This window comes from Osmia bicornis, chromosome 4 (assembly GCF_907164935.1).
Source record: "Osmia bicornis bicornis chromosome 4, iOsmBic2.1, whole genome shotgun sequence".
NCBI lineage: Eukaryota > Metazoa > Arthropoda > Insecta > Hymenoptera > Megachilidae > Osmia > Osmia bicornis.
The window spans coordinates 4938207-4957682 of NC_060219.1; the positions used below are offsets into that span (position 1 = coordinate 4938207).

A 19476-nucleotide genomic window follows, 5' to 3' on the forward strand; every position below is an offset into this window, starting at 1 on the left:
ATACATTGAAACATTATTTATATAGGAAAAACAAACATTATTAATCAATATTTTATTTTCACGCTATTTTTAAATGAAATCTAATGCAATTAGTTAGCTCTGTAATATAGCTGAAATAATTTCAATTTTTTAATTTTGTAAATATGCACTCGCGATCAAATTAGGCTACCCAAGGAAAAATGGCAATGTCCAGGATTCTCGTTCTTCTCCATCGACAGTCATTAAAATTACTTTTAATGTTGACATCATCAATAATAAAAATTTAAGAATTCCTACTTTTTCTATATCGTCATTTTCCTTAGGAAAATCTGATTTAATCTCGAGTGTACAAAAGATAAATAACTTTTAGAAACATTTGTAGTGATTTAATATGATACTCTTTAGAATCTTCTCGAAGTTATTCGATTATATTAAATTTATAACATTGAACTGCGTTCAATCCATAATGGGTGAAATTTGTGTATAGTTTCATAAGTGGGTGGCATATCTTCGATTACCAATTTGGTACAGATAGTAATTGACTGCGTTAAATTACAGTTGCATCTCCGCCCGACCGCAGAGTGACGAGAGATGATATCGCAGTGTCCTCGCCCGGTGCATCTCCAAATGCTAATGCAACTACTAGCTGCACTAGTACAGCATCCTCCCGATTGTACAATCCTTCCTCGCCGGGTCGAAATGGTCAGCTATCCAGTAAGTAATACAGTTGTTACATGATACCGGGATCGTTATACAGTTTACCTTGTGGTGATCGATCGAATCGTCCGATTGAACATTACTGTTGCAATAAGTTGCGAAATCAAGCTATCTAAAGCAAAATTATCAATCACACAACAAATTGTTGTAAAACATTTTAATTTTTATAAATGAAAAAGGTAGCATATATTTGTTAAATAAATATTTGTACTATAATTTTTAAAATATTTAACTGATTATTTTTGATACTGAGTCATAACCAAAACTGAATAGTTTTCTCATTAAACGAAGCAGTATTTAATGAAACTCTTTGTCGATGTTCCAGAACAAGGCACGTTAACGATAGTACGTCGAAGTTCCGGCAAGAATAAAAGTATCGGCGAAAGTTTCGAAAGTTCTCCACCACCGCACAGTCCTGACACTCTTTCGTCAAGCCAATCTGTGGATCTTGACGAGATTCTAGATAATGTCGATCTTACGACGGACTCGCTTCCTGCCGTTGACACCCCCGATGCTTGTGACAAGGCTGCCCTCAGGTACTTTACTTCGAAACTTTGCATTTTTATCTTTAATCAGTTTTCTTTCCTCGTGAAACCTAAGGACGATCATTGTTAACAAGTCCTTGAGAAAGTTTAGATATCTTGTTAAGCTTTAAAGGATAATGTTATATAAACCTGATCGATCAATAAATGGCAGGTAGATATATTTATTAAAAACATTGGCGTAACTGGGATTTTATTCTAGGGTAGACCAGGTGCCTTAAAAATTTTGTAAATCTCGAATTTCTGGATTCTAAAATTCTGAAATTTTGAAGCGTTAAAATTTTAGTATGGTGAAGCACCGTCAACATTTTTATGGGAGGCCAAGCTTACCCTATCTAAATACGCCAATAACTATAAATTAAAATAGATGTATATTATAATACGTGGTAATTGCGATTGCATATTGCATTATTTAGTGTTTCATTTTGGGTGAATAATTAAAGACGCTATAAAATATATTTCCTAACAGTAACAAACAATTCATTAGAGTCTCATTAAAATGGTAAAATTTGCAAATTGTTCATGTTCAAACAAAATAAAATATTAATTTTTGTTGCAGATTAAGATGCTTGTTGAGGCAGCTTCAGCATGGCGAAATATCTGCAGAATTGCTGCAACGAAATTTGAATTACGCTGCACGCGTTCTTGAAGCAGTCTTCCTCGATGAAACCAAGTAAGTTCCACTCAAAATGATAATTAATAATCCTTTGTGTAAACATCACCTTAAATAACGTTGGACCAGTTGTGTCTATTATAGCTTCCTTGCTAACAGCGACTATGAGAAGATTTTTTCAAATATTACACATTTTTCGTAGTATATTATCGTAATACTATATCATATCTAATATATATTATATCTATTGTTAAGTATAATCATGTCATGGCATTTCAATTTCCAGGTAACTCATTTATTGCTGGTTAAAACAATTTTTATTATTGATATTACCTGCTACATCACTATTATTTAAATAATTAATTAAACAGATTTTTACAACTATTTTACATACGTATACCACTCACGACTCCTGGTAACCTATGAATCGTACTTTTTTCAAATATTTTTGCATTGTATTTTTGTAATTCTCTACAAAAATATCAAATACAGTCCAATGAAATTTGGATTATTCTTTAGTACTATGGATTACATTCTTTTTAATATTTTTTTTGCATCTTTTAAAGCTGTATATGCTGTGTGTACTATGTATACTGTGTAAGGTATTAAAAGTTATATTTAATTGAAATATTGTTAGGAATTTGAAATTTTATCAACAGCCTCGGTTCGAGGAATAAGGACACCAAGAGCGCCTCTTTAGCTCAGTGGTAGAGCACTGGTCTCGTAAACCAGGGGTCGTGAGTTCAATCCTCACAGGAGGCAATTAATTTTTTTCAGTTTTTTACTTTTATGTATCTTCAAATCATTTAAATAATATTACTTTTTCTAAAATCTACGATTTTTAACAATTATTTTAATGATTAAATTGCATACAACGTTCATCATCTTTACATATTTATACTTATTATCCTTTATTAAACTCTGAATTTTACTACAAAAATGAATGGTTATTATATCATCAGTCGTTACGTTATGTTAAAAAATGTTAATTTTCAATGTTATTCATCGACATTTTTTTTAATTCTCTTCTTTATTTCTTTCACATATCAAAATCGATTAAATGCACGTGGCAACGTTGATGAAAGCAAAAAGGTCTATCCAAACTCGGATTTATTTTTAACCGAGCTGGAATTTGCAAAGCCGCATCCAATAAGGAATATCCGTATGTTTTTTAACATCATCGTCGTCACGTCGGATATATTATTATATTTACACCTGCTGTTATATAACAAAATATGTACATTTAAATCCTTTCTAACCGCAGTCGCAATCATCTTCAGCCTGTGTCTACTTCAACATCGTTTATTTATCGAAAAATTTGAATTAACTAATATTCTTGAGATTAATACCTTTCAGCATGGTGCGTTCAGAAGAGAAGAATATCTACTGGTGCGATTTTCAGATAAACGACATCGTTAAATATTAATTTGTTAATTGACAAAAATAGGACTCCCGGCAGATTGCAGCTCGAACGACCGGTCATCCCTGTTATGCTGACGTGAATAATGCTAATAATTTGTGATAAAGAAAACTGTAATATTCTACTGTTCTGTTCCCTACCTGACACGTGCACTAACAAGCAGTACCGCAGGGTGAATTCAGGAGGGGTTGAGTGCTCTCGGTCATCGCGTAGGGGTGCGGGTCTGTCATCTGCATCCATTGGGAGCGGCTTGGACTCGGACGGACAACAGGGCCACGCGGTGGTAACCCAGAAACGGAAGCTTCGCACCCCCGTATGGGCAAGGTTGCGAAATATTCACATTTCCGACCTCACACCACTTGTTCGTTCCCTGGCTCGAACCCGAACCGACTCCCGCCACGCCACGTTATCCCCGTCGGCATCTTTTTCTCGATCTCATCATCCGTTAGGGTTCCAATCATGCTTCATTTGCTCGATCATTAGCAGGAAATCGAACCTTACCCGTCAACCAGACCAAACACTGGGCTTTTCGAAGGCGATTCGAAGGGGATTTTTCATAGTGAAAAATGAACACGTCCATGGGGGAGAGCGAAACGCTGTCGCGGAAATGGATGCGAGCTTCTTTTCTGAAACACTTTTGGTTGGAAGATATCTTCCTTCTTTATTGTTTTTTTTTTTTATATTAAGGAATCTTTAAGATGAAGAAATTTAGAAAATGTTTAACACGTTGAGAACGAATTGATTAGTATTAAATAGAGATATATAGATGAATAGGAAGATTGCTGGAACAATTTTTCTTAAGTATATCGCCTACACCTTTTTTGAAGTAACGCCACACAATTTTTTATTACAATTTTGTAGATGATAGATGGACACAAATTTAATAATAAATAAACTTCTGTAGGAAACGTAATTTTTAAACGTATTTATGATAAATGATTAAAATAATTATTAATCATTTCAAACTGATATATAATGGGTATCGATTGATGTATAGTTAACTGAATTATTTTACAATGAATACTCTATATAGACCATCATTATTTTTGCAAATTAAATACATACGAATGTTCATCAAAATGCACATCCTTAATATACAAATTATAATATCGAGCAGTTGCATTAACATCCTTCAGCTAATAACAGAGGATTTTAATTAATACAAGTGTAGAGCTCAAGACATAAATTAAAATTGAAATTTGAAATGCAAATTTGTATAGCAGAATAATTCGTTCGATCAAAATCTGATCGCACGTTCTCGACGTGTTAACATTCAATGTTATTGGATAGGATGTTCGCACCCGAATTCCTAGGATATTTTTAACAACGTTATCTTACTGTTCTAATATATGCCGCAGAGTTACACTATGTTTTCTTCTAATCAATACATACATATGTAGTTTTGGCTGCGTATCAAACTGATAGTGTAGATCTTGTGCAGCAAGTAGAATTTGTTAGCAAATTCTCTAGAAAAATTGTACTTTTCCTTACTAATTTGCACATTATCTACGATGCACGATTTAAACATGTAGTGAACAATACATGAATAACGTAGAAAATTTACGAAAAAAAGTTAAAAGCTAGAAATTACAGTGTAACCTGTCATAGCAAGTAGTAAGACCAAGAATATTAATTTTATTAAATTAATAAGTACTCGCGTTACGTAAGAACCCGAGAGTCTCGGGTACTCGATCTGCATTTGAGTTGGCTTCTCAAAAGTATAAATGTGTGAAAACCCGAAAATTTTTGGCACTGGATATCCCGATCGGACCTGGAATTGTTTTGGTCAGCTCAGAATTAATGAGGTGCAGTTTTTTGTGAATACTTTCAATTCACGGTTATATTCAACAAAATTCGTCTTGAATCATAGTTCTCGAAATTTCGAGAATCCTGAGCTGACCGAAATAATTCTCAACCCGATCCGGGTATCGAGTACCCGAAATTTTCGAGTTCTCATGTATCTATACTTTCAAGAGTCAGAACCAACGCGACCTGACCCAAACAATTCCGACCCGACCCAATATTTTCGGGTTCTCGTACAATTATAATAAATACATATAGAAAATTGCAGCTAACCTTTATAATATTCGTCTTTCTTAATACAAATAAAAAACAATGCTTTTCACTAAACAATACCACACTTTTCACTATTGAATTTAACGAATCCCAGTCACTGGATTAAAACTTGTATTGTGAAAAGATTTAACGCATTTGACGTCTTATTGTAAAAAACACAATGCCATTAGAATTGCGCATAATGATACATAAAACAATCAGGAATTAGATGACAAATTGGTACGATATGATCACGATTGATTGTACCTAATAGACACGTTTAAACTGGGGTTATTATTTTAAACTGGATGTCTGAAATACTTGGGTACTCGGGTATCTGTAAGATACGTAGATAGGCCTAAATTGTTTAATTGGTTAGATAGTCAAGCACCTCGATTAGGAAGGCGTTATCTTTTCATAATTTTTGACAAAAACATCAGTCATGAATGAAACATTTTTCAAATCGTTGGTATTTTAATAATTACTGTTATAGTATAATGTTCTTTTATTAGAATGAGAGAAATTTTTTGGTATCTCACAGATAGCCAGGTAACCAGGTATCTCATAAATTAACAGTTCCAATTAAAACACAGCATGACGACTGTCTTCTACCTGCCTGGCCTGTCTCTCTCCTATTCTAGCCTCTTTTTAGATCTTTCTAGGTGTAACCTGCTCAATTTTTGGGTGACTGCCTGTTTACCAACTGTATGCATCGCTCTGTTAAACATCGTCTTCCTATTTCTCTGTTTCATGTTCCCTACGCCCCACTATTACACATCTGCATCAAACATGCGACTAAAATTATTTTATGAAAATCCCTTAAGTACTTATCTCTTACTATTTCCATTTATTTCATCAAAGTCAGTAGTATCAATATGCAACTCGACAAAATATTTTAAACACAATATTGTAAAAATTAAAATTTATTATCTACTATTAGCGATTAATAGTACTTAGCGATTATTGAACAAAAATAAATTACAGCCTAATTGTTCAATTGGACATTGCGATAAAATTTACTGATTACAGAAGTAATCTTACAAAAGGACTTTAAGTTGCACTTTTGATGCAAATGCACCAATGTACACTGCCGATCAAATCAGGCTTCCAAGCGAAAGTGGTAGTTCCTGTTCTCCCCTGTAGGCTTTCCCTCTCCGTAGGCATCCCTAGGGAAGTGATAATATATGCAACTATATAAATATAGTTCTGCGGATCCCGACCACTTGCGTATAAAAATTTACGCGAGAAAATGTATAATAATATTTATTTTCTTATTCGTACTTTTCACTGATATATTAAATTTTAATAATTATTTAATGATAAAAAATCATATTATTTTGCCTCTGAATCATTTTTAACGTTAATGTCGTTGAAATTATGATTTTGAGCATTTCTGCTTCTCCTATATCGCCATTTTTTTTAAGGAAGCCTAATCTGATCGCGAGCGTACACCCCTTTACGAGGAATTGCATGCATATAGGATGATGTGTGACAACTGTCACTAATTAACGGAATGGAGGTGTTTAATGGAATGCTCGAAAGTTTCCTGTCCATCAACGAATTATCATCAACATTACAAGCGATTTTTAGTCAACAATAATTAATTCAAACAATGAGCGAAACATGTTTTCTCTTTGATTTCTTTCTGTTTCACTTTCTTTCTTCTTTTCTATTCTTTCTTTGAGTCGCTCGTTTTATACGCACGCAGGCGGACATTTTTTGCTTTAGATACGGCTCTATGAACTGTAATCTGTCGTTAATGTGACACGCAACCTTTCTTGATGTTTGAAATTATAGAGATGCCGAGCGTGTGGAGTCAACCGCTACTTGCCGTCAGGGTGTACGACGTAGGTTCGTTCTAAACGTTTGAATAACAAATCGCATTCTCTAGTTCACGTTCACGACATGCCTTCTATTTATTTTTATTATTTTTATCCTTTTCTTTTTTTAGTTGTTACTTTTCTCGTTTCCTCCAAAGCTCTCGTGGATTTTCAGTTTATTGCGCGGAACTCGTACAAAGGGCAACGGGGAATTGTTATTTTTCAAGTGCTACGTTCCAATTCATTCGAGATAATTGCTATTTTTGAGAACCGTAGCCTTTCAGAAATTCTAACTCGTCCGTTATTCTTATAAGTTTATTATTTGCCCCATTACCGTAACTTGGGCCTTTTTCTGGAATGGGCCAAACTTAGAATCTTTTAGGGTTTTGGAATTTTTGAACATAGAAAGCTTGAAATTTTGGAATTTTTAAATATAGGTGATCTGAAATTTTGAAATGTTGGCAGACTAAATTTTTGTAACTCTAATATTTTGAAATTTTTTAATTCTAAAATTTTGAAGATTTATGACCTTGTAATATTGATATTTAAAAAATTTTTTTATTTCGAAAATCTGAAATTTTGGAATCTGGAATTCTGAATTGACCTGTACGTAATTACGCCAATGGTTCATTTTGATACATTTAACAAACATTAGTTCCCAGATTGTATTTTTACTGTATGTATTCAACTATTCAATGTGTAGGTAATAAAGTATAGTAATTATAGAAATGAATTTATTCTCCATAAATGATAGAACATTGTAAAATATATGTAACCATCGATCTCACGTTGTCCTTTAAGTGTTAATTCAAACAATAATCACCCATGTTATGCATGATAAGCTGTTCATCATTAAATGTATCCGTTTCAAATGACAACCCTTCACCGTAACTTGAATTGTTCTTGTAAATACACTTCTATCACCAATATTCACCACGTTTTTGTATCAAACATGATCGAGTACATTTCCGATCTCACGTTCAATGTAAAAATGGATTACTCAGACTGTTACCACTTTTTGTAAGATTATCTCGTATGATAAATGTTATCAACACCGATGACAATACACTTGATTATGTCAATGATATTACAAGATATAACGTTGGAAACATACTTAAGCAACGTTGATTCTTGTAATAAACGTAGAGAGAGAATCGATCGTCGTTTTATTGTCACGATAACAGTACCTGTACTTGTTCGACATAAATATTTCTTTATATAGTTCAGATGTAAAAAAAAATCGACTCTAAAATCAGCACTCTAAAAAATGAAACGTTGTATTCAGAGAGAGATTACTTTTCTCTTTCGGGTCAGCTGCGTGTCGTTTGTCGTGACTGCGTTTTATCATTCTATACTTCGAGGCTTTCTTCGTGATTCGACCAAGTTTCGAGACCGAATGGAAGTCGAGAAAGTACTTTCCTTATACCAGATAAATTGAGACATTTTGCGATAATCGATTCTTTCGTTATAAGGAAACATAAGGGGCGGAAGTACGTACTCTTATCTGCTTTGCTACGTTCTCTCAAGTGCTGATTACAAGACGTTCTATGTTTAAATGGAAAATATTTGATTGGAGCGACTTTTCTGTTAAACTGTGTTAAGTGCTTTCAAGGATTTTTTATTTAATTATATTCATAATTTTATATTATTCTAACAATTTATAATGGTGTAAAAAATCCTTGTATCGAAATTTCAAAGAATTTCTTATAATTAGTACATGTTACAAATGATCAATCACTGTACAAGATAATTTTTCATTTAACGTTACATTGTTAGCTAATCTTTACTTTACTTTTCTTGGTACAATTAGAGATATAGAGATTGTTTTAAAAAATGTCAAAAGATATTTCGAGATTAAATTCTTAATACAATTGATAACAGTATCAATTTTCAATAATGATTTTTTAATTAACATATTTGAACACAATTTGTTTGCTTCCACAGAAATTGTTGCAACAACAATTTGTTCGCTTTGTTCAGAACACAGTTAGAGTCGCTTTCGCACTTAAGGATCCTATGCTTTCACCTATCAGCATATTTACCGTTGTTTCAAACATAATAGGATCCTTAATTCGCACTTGTCGGCAAGTGTTTTCATCCTCACTAATCAACACAGAAAATACTCAAAAGCATCACTGGGAGTCAAGATATTTAACTATCGCAATAACAAAAGAAATTAAACGGACAAACATAAAATACCGTGAAAATCCATCGTCTTCAAAGTTATCACAAAACAATATAAAACTATCTTTTAAAAATAATTTCTCTCACCATATTCTCGACGCATAAAACAACTACAAATCAAGGAAAAGAAAAGTGAAGAAAAAAAATCACTTAGAAATTCACACTCATTTCACAAGAATAGACTCTCCATAATCCGAGTTCTCTCGGTGAGTGGAGGAAAATGAAAATCGGTGAAGCATTAGTCATCTAAACCATCTACCATACGTTTCTTTCTTTAAGTTCCGTCAGATTCGTTTGCGGGACGATCTCGTCGAGCCTAAGCCCACTCTTTCTCTTTCTGTTCTCTATTTTTTCTATTCTTCATTTGTCTATTCTGTCGTAAAGCGTAACGAAGGTAGGGGTTGTCCATCGTGATCCGACGTCCGCGTTCGCCGATGGTCGGATCCGCGTATAAGTAACCGGTGAATTTTCCTTAGGCGGCTGGCGGACGAGGACGACGAATTGTCGGAGGTTCAACCGGACGCGGTGCCGCCGGAAGTACGCGAATGGCTCGCTTCGACGTTCACGAGGCAGCTGGCAACCACCAGACGAAAGGCGGACGAGAAACCCAAGTTCCGTTCGGTCGCGCACGCCATCAGGGCAGGGATCTTCGTAGATCGGATTTACAGACGGGTCACCAATACCGCGTTGATGCAGTTCCCTCAAGAAGTGGTTAAAGTGCTTAAGGTACCACGGTGATGGCACTTCTCCGACGCGTTACAAGTTTGCATGATCGATCGGAAAATAAAGAAAATTATGATAGACATACTTGATAGCACTTCTGTTCGATAAAAATATATTTATTTAATATTTTGTAAAGGGAAAACACAAAGTGTTTTCTGGGCAATCGCCGCGAATATTTTTATTGTTCACGACTCTTATCGTATAATAATTATTTTAATATGATTACAATGTCGTGTTCAATTAAAGTTGCAACACTGATTTTTCATAAGTGAATAGAAGGAAATATAGAGGGTGTGGTAATCCCTTGAAGGGGTAATTCATAGTCAAATATTTCAAGTATACTCTATTATCTACAAATAAGGGTGGAAAAGTCCTCTTTCTTCATGTTAAATTTATCAGAGCATTTTTGTGCATTACCACCCTTCCTGAAAGGGTACCTCAGAGCTGTAATTTTATTCTTTCAATGAATTTCATTTGAATTCTTGAATAATGATGGCTACATAAAATAGAGAGATATCAATCGTAGGTCATTCAAAAGTTATTAATTCGTCTTGAAAAATTATAACCAAAGGCTGATTATTGGTAGACTCATACTACTAGATTTGCCGTTGATGTACTGTTTTCAAGAAAAATGTCGAATTTTCATAAAGTAAATAATATTCCAAACGGTAAATTACCATCGTGATAAGCTCGTGTCATTGATCTTAAACTTACGTTCTCATTCAAGACCCTGGATGACTGGTCGTTCGACGTGTTTTCATTAAGCGAAGCCGCAATGGGAGCACCGGTTAAATACCTCGGTTACGATCTGCTAAATCGATACGGCATGATCCACAAATTCAAAGTCCCCCCTGCGGTTTTGGAATGCTTTCTGGGAAGAGTCGAGGAGGGTTACTGCAGACATCGAAATCCGTATCACAACAATCTGCATGCTGCAGACGTTGCCCAAACTATGCACTATATTTTGTGTCAAACAGGATTAATGGTAAGTTTCAGATGAAATGTGACAATTTTAAAGAATACTGGCAATTCAATTTAATTGTTTAAATGATCACAATAGATATTAATACCTCTTTCATAGAAAAGATTAATTCTTCGTTGCATTGTCTTTTCCAATTTTCCACTCTTGTAAGTAATAATAATAAGAAAATGAAAATTCAGAACAATCTTTTTTCAGAATTAGAAATTTGAAGTAAATTTCGATTTTCATAATGCTTATGTTAGGATTTATCTCTTGAGGAAATTGCTCATTCGCTATAGATTATAAGCACACGCTTTCAACCCTCGAACGGCGGACCATGAAGAGAGTTCCAATTTTAATCAAATTTTGTTTTTCATATTTTCATTTTCTAAATGTTACATCATTCTTTTAAAAATTATTCTTCCAATATACGAAACCTTTTCGTTTAAAAATCAATACATTTAACTTTAGGTTAATATCCTCGTACATGTTTCGTAAATTTTGGTCACGATTGACCCAAACTCCGCTGTTCAAGGGTTAAGCGACGCAATGTTTGCTCGTTACAGAATTGGTTGACCGATCTGGAGATTTTCGCCACCCTGGTGGCGGCGATTATTCACGATTACGAGCACACTGGGACCACAAACAATTTCCACGTAATGTCCGGTAGCGAAACAGCACTCCTCTACAATGACCGAGCTGTTCTGGAAAATCACCACATCTCCGCGAGCTTCCGGTATGTACGGTTCAAAAGGTCACTGCCTGTCGAACTCCCACGAATTGATCGAAACGAGCTCGAAATAAAGAATTCCTACCTACCTCCAATTAAAAACAACTTTTTTTTTTTAGTTTGCAAAGCTTCTTGTTTGACGAGAGAGCAATAAAAATCAATAGAAAACGTGAAGCTCAAAATGCTCGTTTTTTTTGCTTTTTTTTTTAAATCCTCTGTTGTATTGGATGTAAACGGTATTTTATTTTTCCTGAATTGTACGGCTTATCTGTTTCATGGCGTATACGTATTTTTGTATTTTTTCAAACAGAAATCAAATGATTGGAAAAATGAAAAAGTAAGAAAATTATAAGCTTCAGAGAAATTAAATTGATAATTTGAAATAGCAAGCTGATATACTTAATTAATAAATAAATTAATATCCCTTACAAGAATATTAACTATGACAGGTATGCTAATAGCCGCGAGTTTACAAAGTTCGAGAATTTTTCAGGATATTAAAGGAGGACGAATGTAACATACTGCAAAACTTATCGAAAGAGGAATTCCGTGAATTTCGTTCGTTGGTGATCGATATGGTTCTCGCAACGGATATGAGCTTCCATTTTCAACAACTAAAGAACATGAAGAACATCCTAAGCCTGGCAGAGCCAAGCGTCGACAAGAGCAAAGCTGTCAGTCTGGTTCTTCACTGCTGTGATATTTCTCATCCGGCCAAGAGATGGGATCTCCACCACAGGTATTTCCCGAAAATATTACTAAACCGGATACATTCATATTTAATTCAACCCCTTCACTATAGCTGCTAACGTAAACTAAATTAGTTATTTGATATAGAAGAGAAGGTACGAATATAAGGTAGGATAAAAATACGAAGTTCGACTTTTCCAGAATAATCTGGAAAAAAATTGTTTGCCACGGTAGCATCCAACGTCATTCCGCCTTGACCTATAGTCATTCTTAGTAGCGAAAGGGTTAATCTGTTGACTTATAATTTTCTCAGTAATTACGTCTGTTGTAATTACGGTCTTCGTTTTAGAGGTACAAACAGATCAACGGAATACATAAAACCTTTATCTGATATACAGATGGACCATGCAGCTACTGGAAGAGTTCTTTCGACAGGGTGACAAGGAGAAGACTATGGGATTACCGTTCTCTCCGTTATGCGATCGCAACAATACTCTTGTGGCTGAATCGCAAATAGGATTCATAGAATTTATCGTCGAACCCAGCATGCAGGTGTGCAGCGACATGCTGGAAACGGTCCTCGTTCCATTGTCACAGAACGTTAAAGAGAGCGTGGATGAATCCAACAACGGTAAACAAACCTCTAACTCTAACGTCAAGTTATACTATCGCAGTAGAATAAATGGTATTTCACAAAGTTTCTATATAAATGAATTTGCATTCCAATTTCATGTTGCAAAATAGAAAACTTCGAAAGGAATTTGATTTTGTTCATCTCCTCTTGGTAATTCAAGCGTTAAATAACTAATTCTAGAGTAGTTAATCGTAAAAAAAGAAAAATCATGAGGCAAGAAGTTAAAGCGCTTCAAGCAGAGAGGATATTTAAACGATGAATAATCTACAGGATCAGCGGCTGAAAGCAGGAGGATTAAGATCGGTAAGCCATGGATTCCTTGTCTCGCGGAGAACAAGAGCATTTGGAAGGAACAAGCTGTTCGAGGTACGTACGTGTTTAAAATAGATGTAGAAGATCATTGAAAGTTTGAACATCGATTATTAACCCATTAGAGAATTTAGTATTATCAAATTCTTATATTCCAATTATCCTAATGTGTACAGTACCCCCACAGTAGGCTTGAAAGTAATTTAGAAAAAGTAACATAATTTTTTATTCTTAGATACCATAAAATTTACTATATAAATGAAAAGTACGAATAACAAAGTAAATATTAATTCATATTATGTGCAAGTGGTGGGGAATCACAGGGCTATATAAGTATATGGGGCCTCTTCCATACATCGTCATTTTCCTCGAGACCATCTTTGGGGTGGGTTATTATCAATTCAAGCCTCTGTTGGGCTAGAAACGCACTCTGACGTTCCAAAGCGTTCTATTTAAATTCTTGCTTAATTTATTCTTCTTCTAACTTCACTAATTGACGAACACCGTTGAATACTGTTCCTAACTTTTATGTAGATGAATTTTATGATCATTATAATGTAAGAATGTTCATCCGTTTGATTTATAGATGCAGAAGCAAGGGCACAGAAAGAGCAAGAGCAGAAGGCGAGCGATAACCGTGAGGATAGCGACACGTCACAAGCGGCACCTGAGGAATGAAAAATGCGGCGAGCCGTGTTGTTTTTCAGGAATATATGTAATTTTAGGCTACGAAGCCCGTCAAAACATTGAAGATCACTATTGAACCGGCTGGCTGATTTCTTTGGACACTAGCGTATCTAAAATTATAGATACACTTCTAGGAATATTTATACCGTTTCTTTATCACTTCATACGGACCGTATCGACAAAGAAAGTCCGCATCTCTACAACCCGTGATGTCTCGTTGCAACAGATATAACAAAAGATTAATTAACAACAAAATTAAAATCAACCTTCTTCAAGGTATTTATTTTACAGCTTGCTTTATCTTGTCAGCAACAAACTCTCGATTCGCTCAAAATGATCAGCAAAATGTAAAAACGATAAACTATTTTTATTTGATAATAAAAATAATTTACTATTTAGTAAAAAATAGCCGGGCTCCCAATATACGTGTAGCCTAAAATTACCAGCGTCTGCGACAGCAGTGAAAATCGAACGCACTTAACAAACACACACATACACGGAACAAAGAAATCATTAAACGTACTTAGAGAGCACAATTATTCGTTCGCAATGAAGTGCTGACAAGTGTGAAAGGACACTACGTTAATGTTAACAGAATTTCCACGGCGTTCCGCTATTTCAACGCTGTTCTTATCCGTACCTGTTTTTTCTTACAATTAGTGTATAACTACGAGCATACATTATTTCATAGGAACGAAGACTTTCATCTTTGACGAAGCATCCAGGAGATATGACGCGATCAATTTATTCTATTGCTTTCATTCCTCGCGGAACAATAATCAAAATTTCCATTTCCTTAGCTTCCCAAATCTGAAGGAGTAAAAAAAAGATGGAGTTTAAGAATTATTATCATAGAATAATAAGATATTCTTCATATTGCAATTTTGGAAAAGTAGAAATGTTACAAAATAGCAGAATTATTCTGTTAGAATATAAAATTCAATTTTCGATGGTATACTTCCTGAAATGTTATTAACAAGCAACTATGCTTATACATTTATGCTATTTGCTTTTACAGTCTTTTTCCTAACGTCATACGATAAGAATTAATTAAATGTTGTAGCCTGAAAATTGATAGACGCAGCTGACTATCGCACAAGTATCGAGCTCGAAGTTTCTTTCGAATCGAGAAATTCGACTTTTCCTTTTGAAAAAGTACTGTGAAGTTGAAGTTGAAAGTCTTCGTGTTGCGCCAAGCCCTAATCTCAACGTGGTCGCACGATAGAAACGGATTTCCGCAAGACGAAGGAAGTTTACACGTGCTTTCTCGATACCGTGACCGGTTGCTGGTTAATAAAAGAGAAAGGGCAAAAGTCGCTTCTTCGACAGTCCGATTTCTTCGATTTGATTCATTCAAAAAAGTTTCATCCTCGAAAGTTTTCGGCGGACGCAGGTGATTCGATTGGTCGCTGTTTCAATTCAATTTGCAAAACGGTATCCTTCGTAATATCGTTCATCGAGATTTTTCTCAGATCGCTAAGAAAGGTCGAGTTAACGTTGTTAAAGGACGAGAACCTTTGAGACATGATTCTGAAACGGTTATTGGATTAGTGGAAAATAAGTGGATATATTCTTTGAAAACATCTTTAAGAATATTTTTACCTATTTTCAGATAAAAATTCATCGCAATGGAGATATATTTTTTAATAAATTTGCCGAGCTACTTTTTTAAATGATTATAAAGGTTGTATTTAATTAAGAAATTTGTTGAAATATCTAATAATTTCTTAATCAAACATTCCGTTTATGTGAGATATACTCATTTTTATTGAAAGTGCTTACAGAAAATATCATTTTCTGTGAAATTCTAAAACATACTTATTCAAATAACATTTGAAAAGTGTATAAGTGTAATCTAACGTTAAAATTTCTCAATTTCCAACGATAACTTATATGTAAATAAACTCTTTAAACACTTCAAAGGAGAAAAGATGTTCTCCAAGAATTTTCGAAAGTATATACATATACATTCAACCTCGATAGCCAGGAAACGAAAAAGGAAAGGGTGCTGATTTAGAAGTTTCCAATCGAATCAGCGATCAAAAGAACGAACAAGTGACACTGAATCAGGAAAAATCGGGCCCAAATAAGCAGTGAGGGTTAGTTCCCCAGAGGTGTAACGTCACTGTACATACTTACGTTAGAAGTGTATTCGTATACACGTAAAGATGCAGCTTTAATGTATGTAAATGTAAAATGTAAAATGGGATATCATTAGAATTTACTTCGACGTACGCTACGTTTCGTCCACATGTACATACATAAGTGGAAGAAAGTCGGGTCCTTGTGTATCGATGTATCATCCTGAACGAAAGACGTCGATAAAAAAAAAAAAAAAAAATAATGGAAACGCAAATGGATATCACAAACGTGTCAAGTTTGACCAATTGACAGAACATATCGGAGAATTGCTTTATAAATGGGGATTGATCGATTGAAAGAAAGAATTGAATTTATACGACGTCTTTTCGTGCTCAACTTCTACCGATGACATGTAAATCCTTCAATCAGGGCTCGTAGTCTTCTTCAGAAAACGATGTATTCGTGTAAAATTGCAAGGTATAGGACGTGGAAGCGTTATCTTGAAAATGATATATTATATCGTCGTAGAGAATGTATAGAATAATGTCTCTAGCTCGAGGGTTAAACATATCCGTCCTGTATTTATTTTTCTTTCTCTCCTTGTCCTGTTTTATTGGCCCGCGATTGGATGTTCTTTGTTACTGTGAAATTTTAAGTAAATACGTTAACCCTTGAACTGACCAGGTCAATTGTGACCCAAACGTAGGACCTTCCTATATCGGAAATTCTATAATATTTAAAGCAACAGTATAAAATTTAGAAAATGAATTGTAAATTAAATTGATGTTATAAATTATACGTTGAGTTAGCAAAGACTTCGCTTCGTAATTGATTAAGAAAATCTTAGGAACTTCGCGATACACAGAACACCCATTCAGCGTTCCAAGAACCAAAGTACCTTGCTTAAGTGCGAGTATATTAACTGTATATAAAAATTGTAAACGGGATCTGTTGCCTGTTCGCAACGCGGAAAAACGTTCGCATATATTCTCTCAAGCCAAGACTGTATGTACACGAGAATTGTATTCAAGAGGCAAGGAAACTCGCACTTACCTATTCATTTCCTTCAATTATGTATCCACCAAAAAAACATTGAGAATCATTAAAAGGTAGTAATTTATTGAATATAAGTCTAATTTGGATGATAAAAATAATGTAACATTATAATAGACGTAGATATTTCAAAAAAGAAATAATCAAAATATACAATGCATAATAAATAGGGGTGTGTAGCTACCCGAAAATTCCGGTCTTTGAATCAGTGTTGGATTGGGAATTCGGTTCGAACTCGAAATTCAACTACATCCGATTATGCAGGATAACATGTATGAAAACACTTTCAAACTTAAAAATTCAAAGTAAGTCTGAAAAATCATGCCCCAAACGCGGTGTCTAAACGAACTGAATTTCTGATCCGAAGCGATTTCGAGTCCGAAGTTAATATTTGGGTTCCAAAATTACGGGTACCCGTACAAATTCATGAGCAGGATAAACTTTCGAGGTTTGGCCCGACTCGACCCGGTCATTACCCGCCCTAATTCGGTGCTCGCATTTCAGAGTAGCCGTACACTCATAATAACGAAGCGTCTTCATACAGTGATCAACATTTTTTGAAACAGAATGTTTTCTATCGCTTTGAAACCAGTCGACTTATATCAATATTCTTCTTTCTGCACTTGTGAAACATTTGAACAAGTAATCTCTTTGTTCCTTTGGTGGATTCGTATATGTACGCTTCGCGTTGATGTTCATCATCAACGAACACGCTTGCCATTATTACGTTACGTGCTCGACACGAGTTCGTTTTCCTTCCTGCAGCGGACGAGGGGCCAAAACGCGTGATAGAATACTAAAAACTTGAATCGTGCTCGTACTAAGAGAGTAATATTTCGATAAAAAAAGCGCGAGCGAACATGTAGACGCTTAATCGTTGGTTTCGATTACGTTGAGATCGTTGAACAATAACCCCATGATCATGCTGCAATTATTGGGTATAATCGTGAAATACGAGGCTCAGGTTTGAAAGTATTAAATGCAGATGCAAGAAATCGATTTGCACCATGTTAACGCGTTCACTTGTACAGTGAAAATATTATCATTTTAATTTACACTTTGGTAATTCATCATGCTACACTTTGCTGTTTCAAACTTCCTTTGCTACAAATTTGTTAATAGGCTTTTAAGAATCAATTAACAAACCTATGATTGCTATTAATTTACGTATGACTCATAAAGAAAGTCATCCAGCTTGAAGATTTTAATTTTTAGAAAACTTTGTGGAATTGTAGAAAACATCAAGTATGCAAGTTATGATTTTGTTTTTTCGTCGAAATTCAAGCTAAAAAAGTGAATCTCTTGAAGCATGCCAAATTAATTAACAAATTTATTTTGTTTGCGCAAGTGCATAAATGAATGTTTAATGCCTCAAGTGGTAATCAACGTGATAATCATGCAAATCTTTTCACGCTTAATATTTAAAATTTCCAGAGAAGCAAATTTTCTTCAGCAAAGTCTGCGTTTTCGCTCGCGTCCTTAATTTTTACCCTAAAATTCTCTTCAATGAAATACTGGCCTTTCCTTGTAGAACAGAAAATTATACATATGAATCGAGATAATGCAACTAAAGAAAAGACGAGTGCAAGATTCTCGATCCGTATCGACCATTGTAACGCTTCGCTCTAGGTGTATGTACCTAGGAAAATAAAAAAGAAAAATGAAAAGCACGATAAAAGATCAATATAATCGATACGCGATTACATCGTGGCTCGATCTTGTCCGAGACGAGGATCGATATTACGTGACACAGAGGCTTCAGACGAAACAATACTCGACCAATAATCGTAAGATAGGTAACCGAGAAGCACCCAACTCACTAACGTGCAAACACTTACTTACACGTACAAACACCCCTTTAATCCTCTAAGAATTCTACGACTTTCCACTTTTTATTCGTCGTCGAGACTGGTTGAACAACTATGTACCGCGTGACTAGGAATCGAACGCGTGTACACCTAGCATTTTTCCTTCATTTTTATTTTTCTCAAATTCCTTTATTCGACCAGGAACGTTCGTTTATCGGCACAATTTATTGCAACAGGTGTGTACATAATCAAGTAAACTTCAGCACCATGTCCGTTTGATGTGATGTAATTAACTAACGACGTAATGATGTCAAAGAACGGGAGAATATATATTAATATAAATACAGATATGAAGTATAAATACATCTCGTCTATAATTAGTATTGTATTCTGCATAAATTTACCGAGAAATAAAAAATACTCGATTAGTTATTATCGTTTCGATTGCACCGTACCTTTAATTCATCCT

The 19476-nt window shown here is 34.7% G+C and overlaps 1 protein-coding gene and 1 non-coding gene across 12 annotated transcripts in view; both read left to right on the top strand.

The window, feature by feature from the left end:
* The window catches only part of LOC114879736 (calcium/calmodulin-dependent 3',5'-cyclic nucleotide phosphodiesterase 1-like), a 152133-nt gene extending 132698 nt beyond the window's left edge, over positions 1 to 19435 (top strand). For 8 of the 11 annotated variants that reach the window (XM_029195038.2, XM_029195045.2, XM_029195016.2 and 5 more), the window contains 12 exons: positions 538 to 693; positions 1022 to 1232; positions 1798 to 1911; positions 3443 to 3595; positions 7124 to 7177; positions 9807 to 10056; positions 10781 to 11038; positions 11581 to 11750; positions 12238 to 12483; positions 12833 to 13065; positions 13339 to 13434; positions 13964 to 19435. In XM_029195038.2, coding sequence (XP_029050871.1) covers positions 538 to 693; positions 1022 to 1232; positions 1798 to 1911; positions 3443 to 3595; positions 7124 to 7177; positions 9807 to 10056; positions 10781 to 11038; positions 11581 to 11750; positions 12238 to 12483; positions 12833 to 13065; positions 13339 to 13434; positions 13964 to 14055 — 2033 coding nt within the window. In that variant the 3' untranslated portion in view covers positions 14056 to 19435. The remainder of the gene's footprint in view (positions 1 to 537; positions 694 to 1021; positions 1233 to 1797; positions 1912 to 3442; positions 3596 to 7123; positions 7178 to 9806; positions 10057 to 10780; positions 11039 to 11580; positions 11751 to 12237; positions 12484 to 12832; positions 13066 to 13338; positions 13435 to 13963) is intronic. The other 3 variants (XM_029194979.2, XM_029195028.2, XM_029195054.2) reach the window with 3 other exon arrangements.
* Positions 2542 to 2613, top strand: Trnat-cgu. Its single transcript has one exon. It is a non-coding gene; the product is annotated as a tRNA-Thr (tRNA).
* Positions 19436 to 19476: the final 41 nt, after the last annotated feature.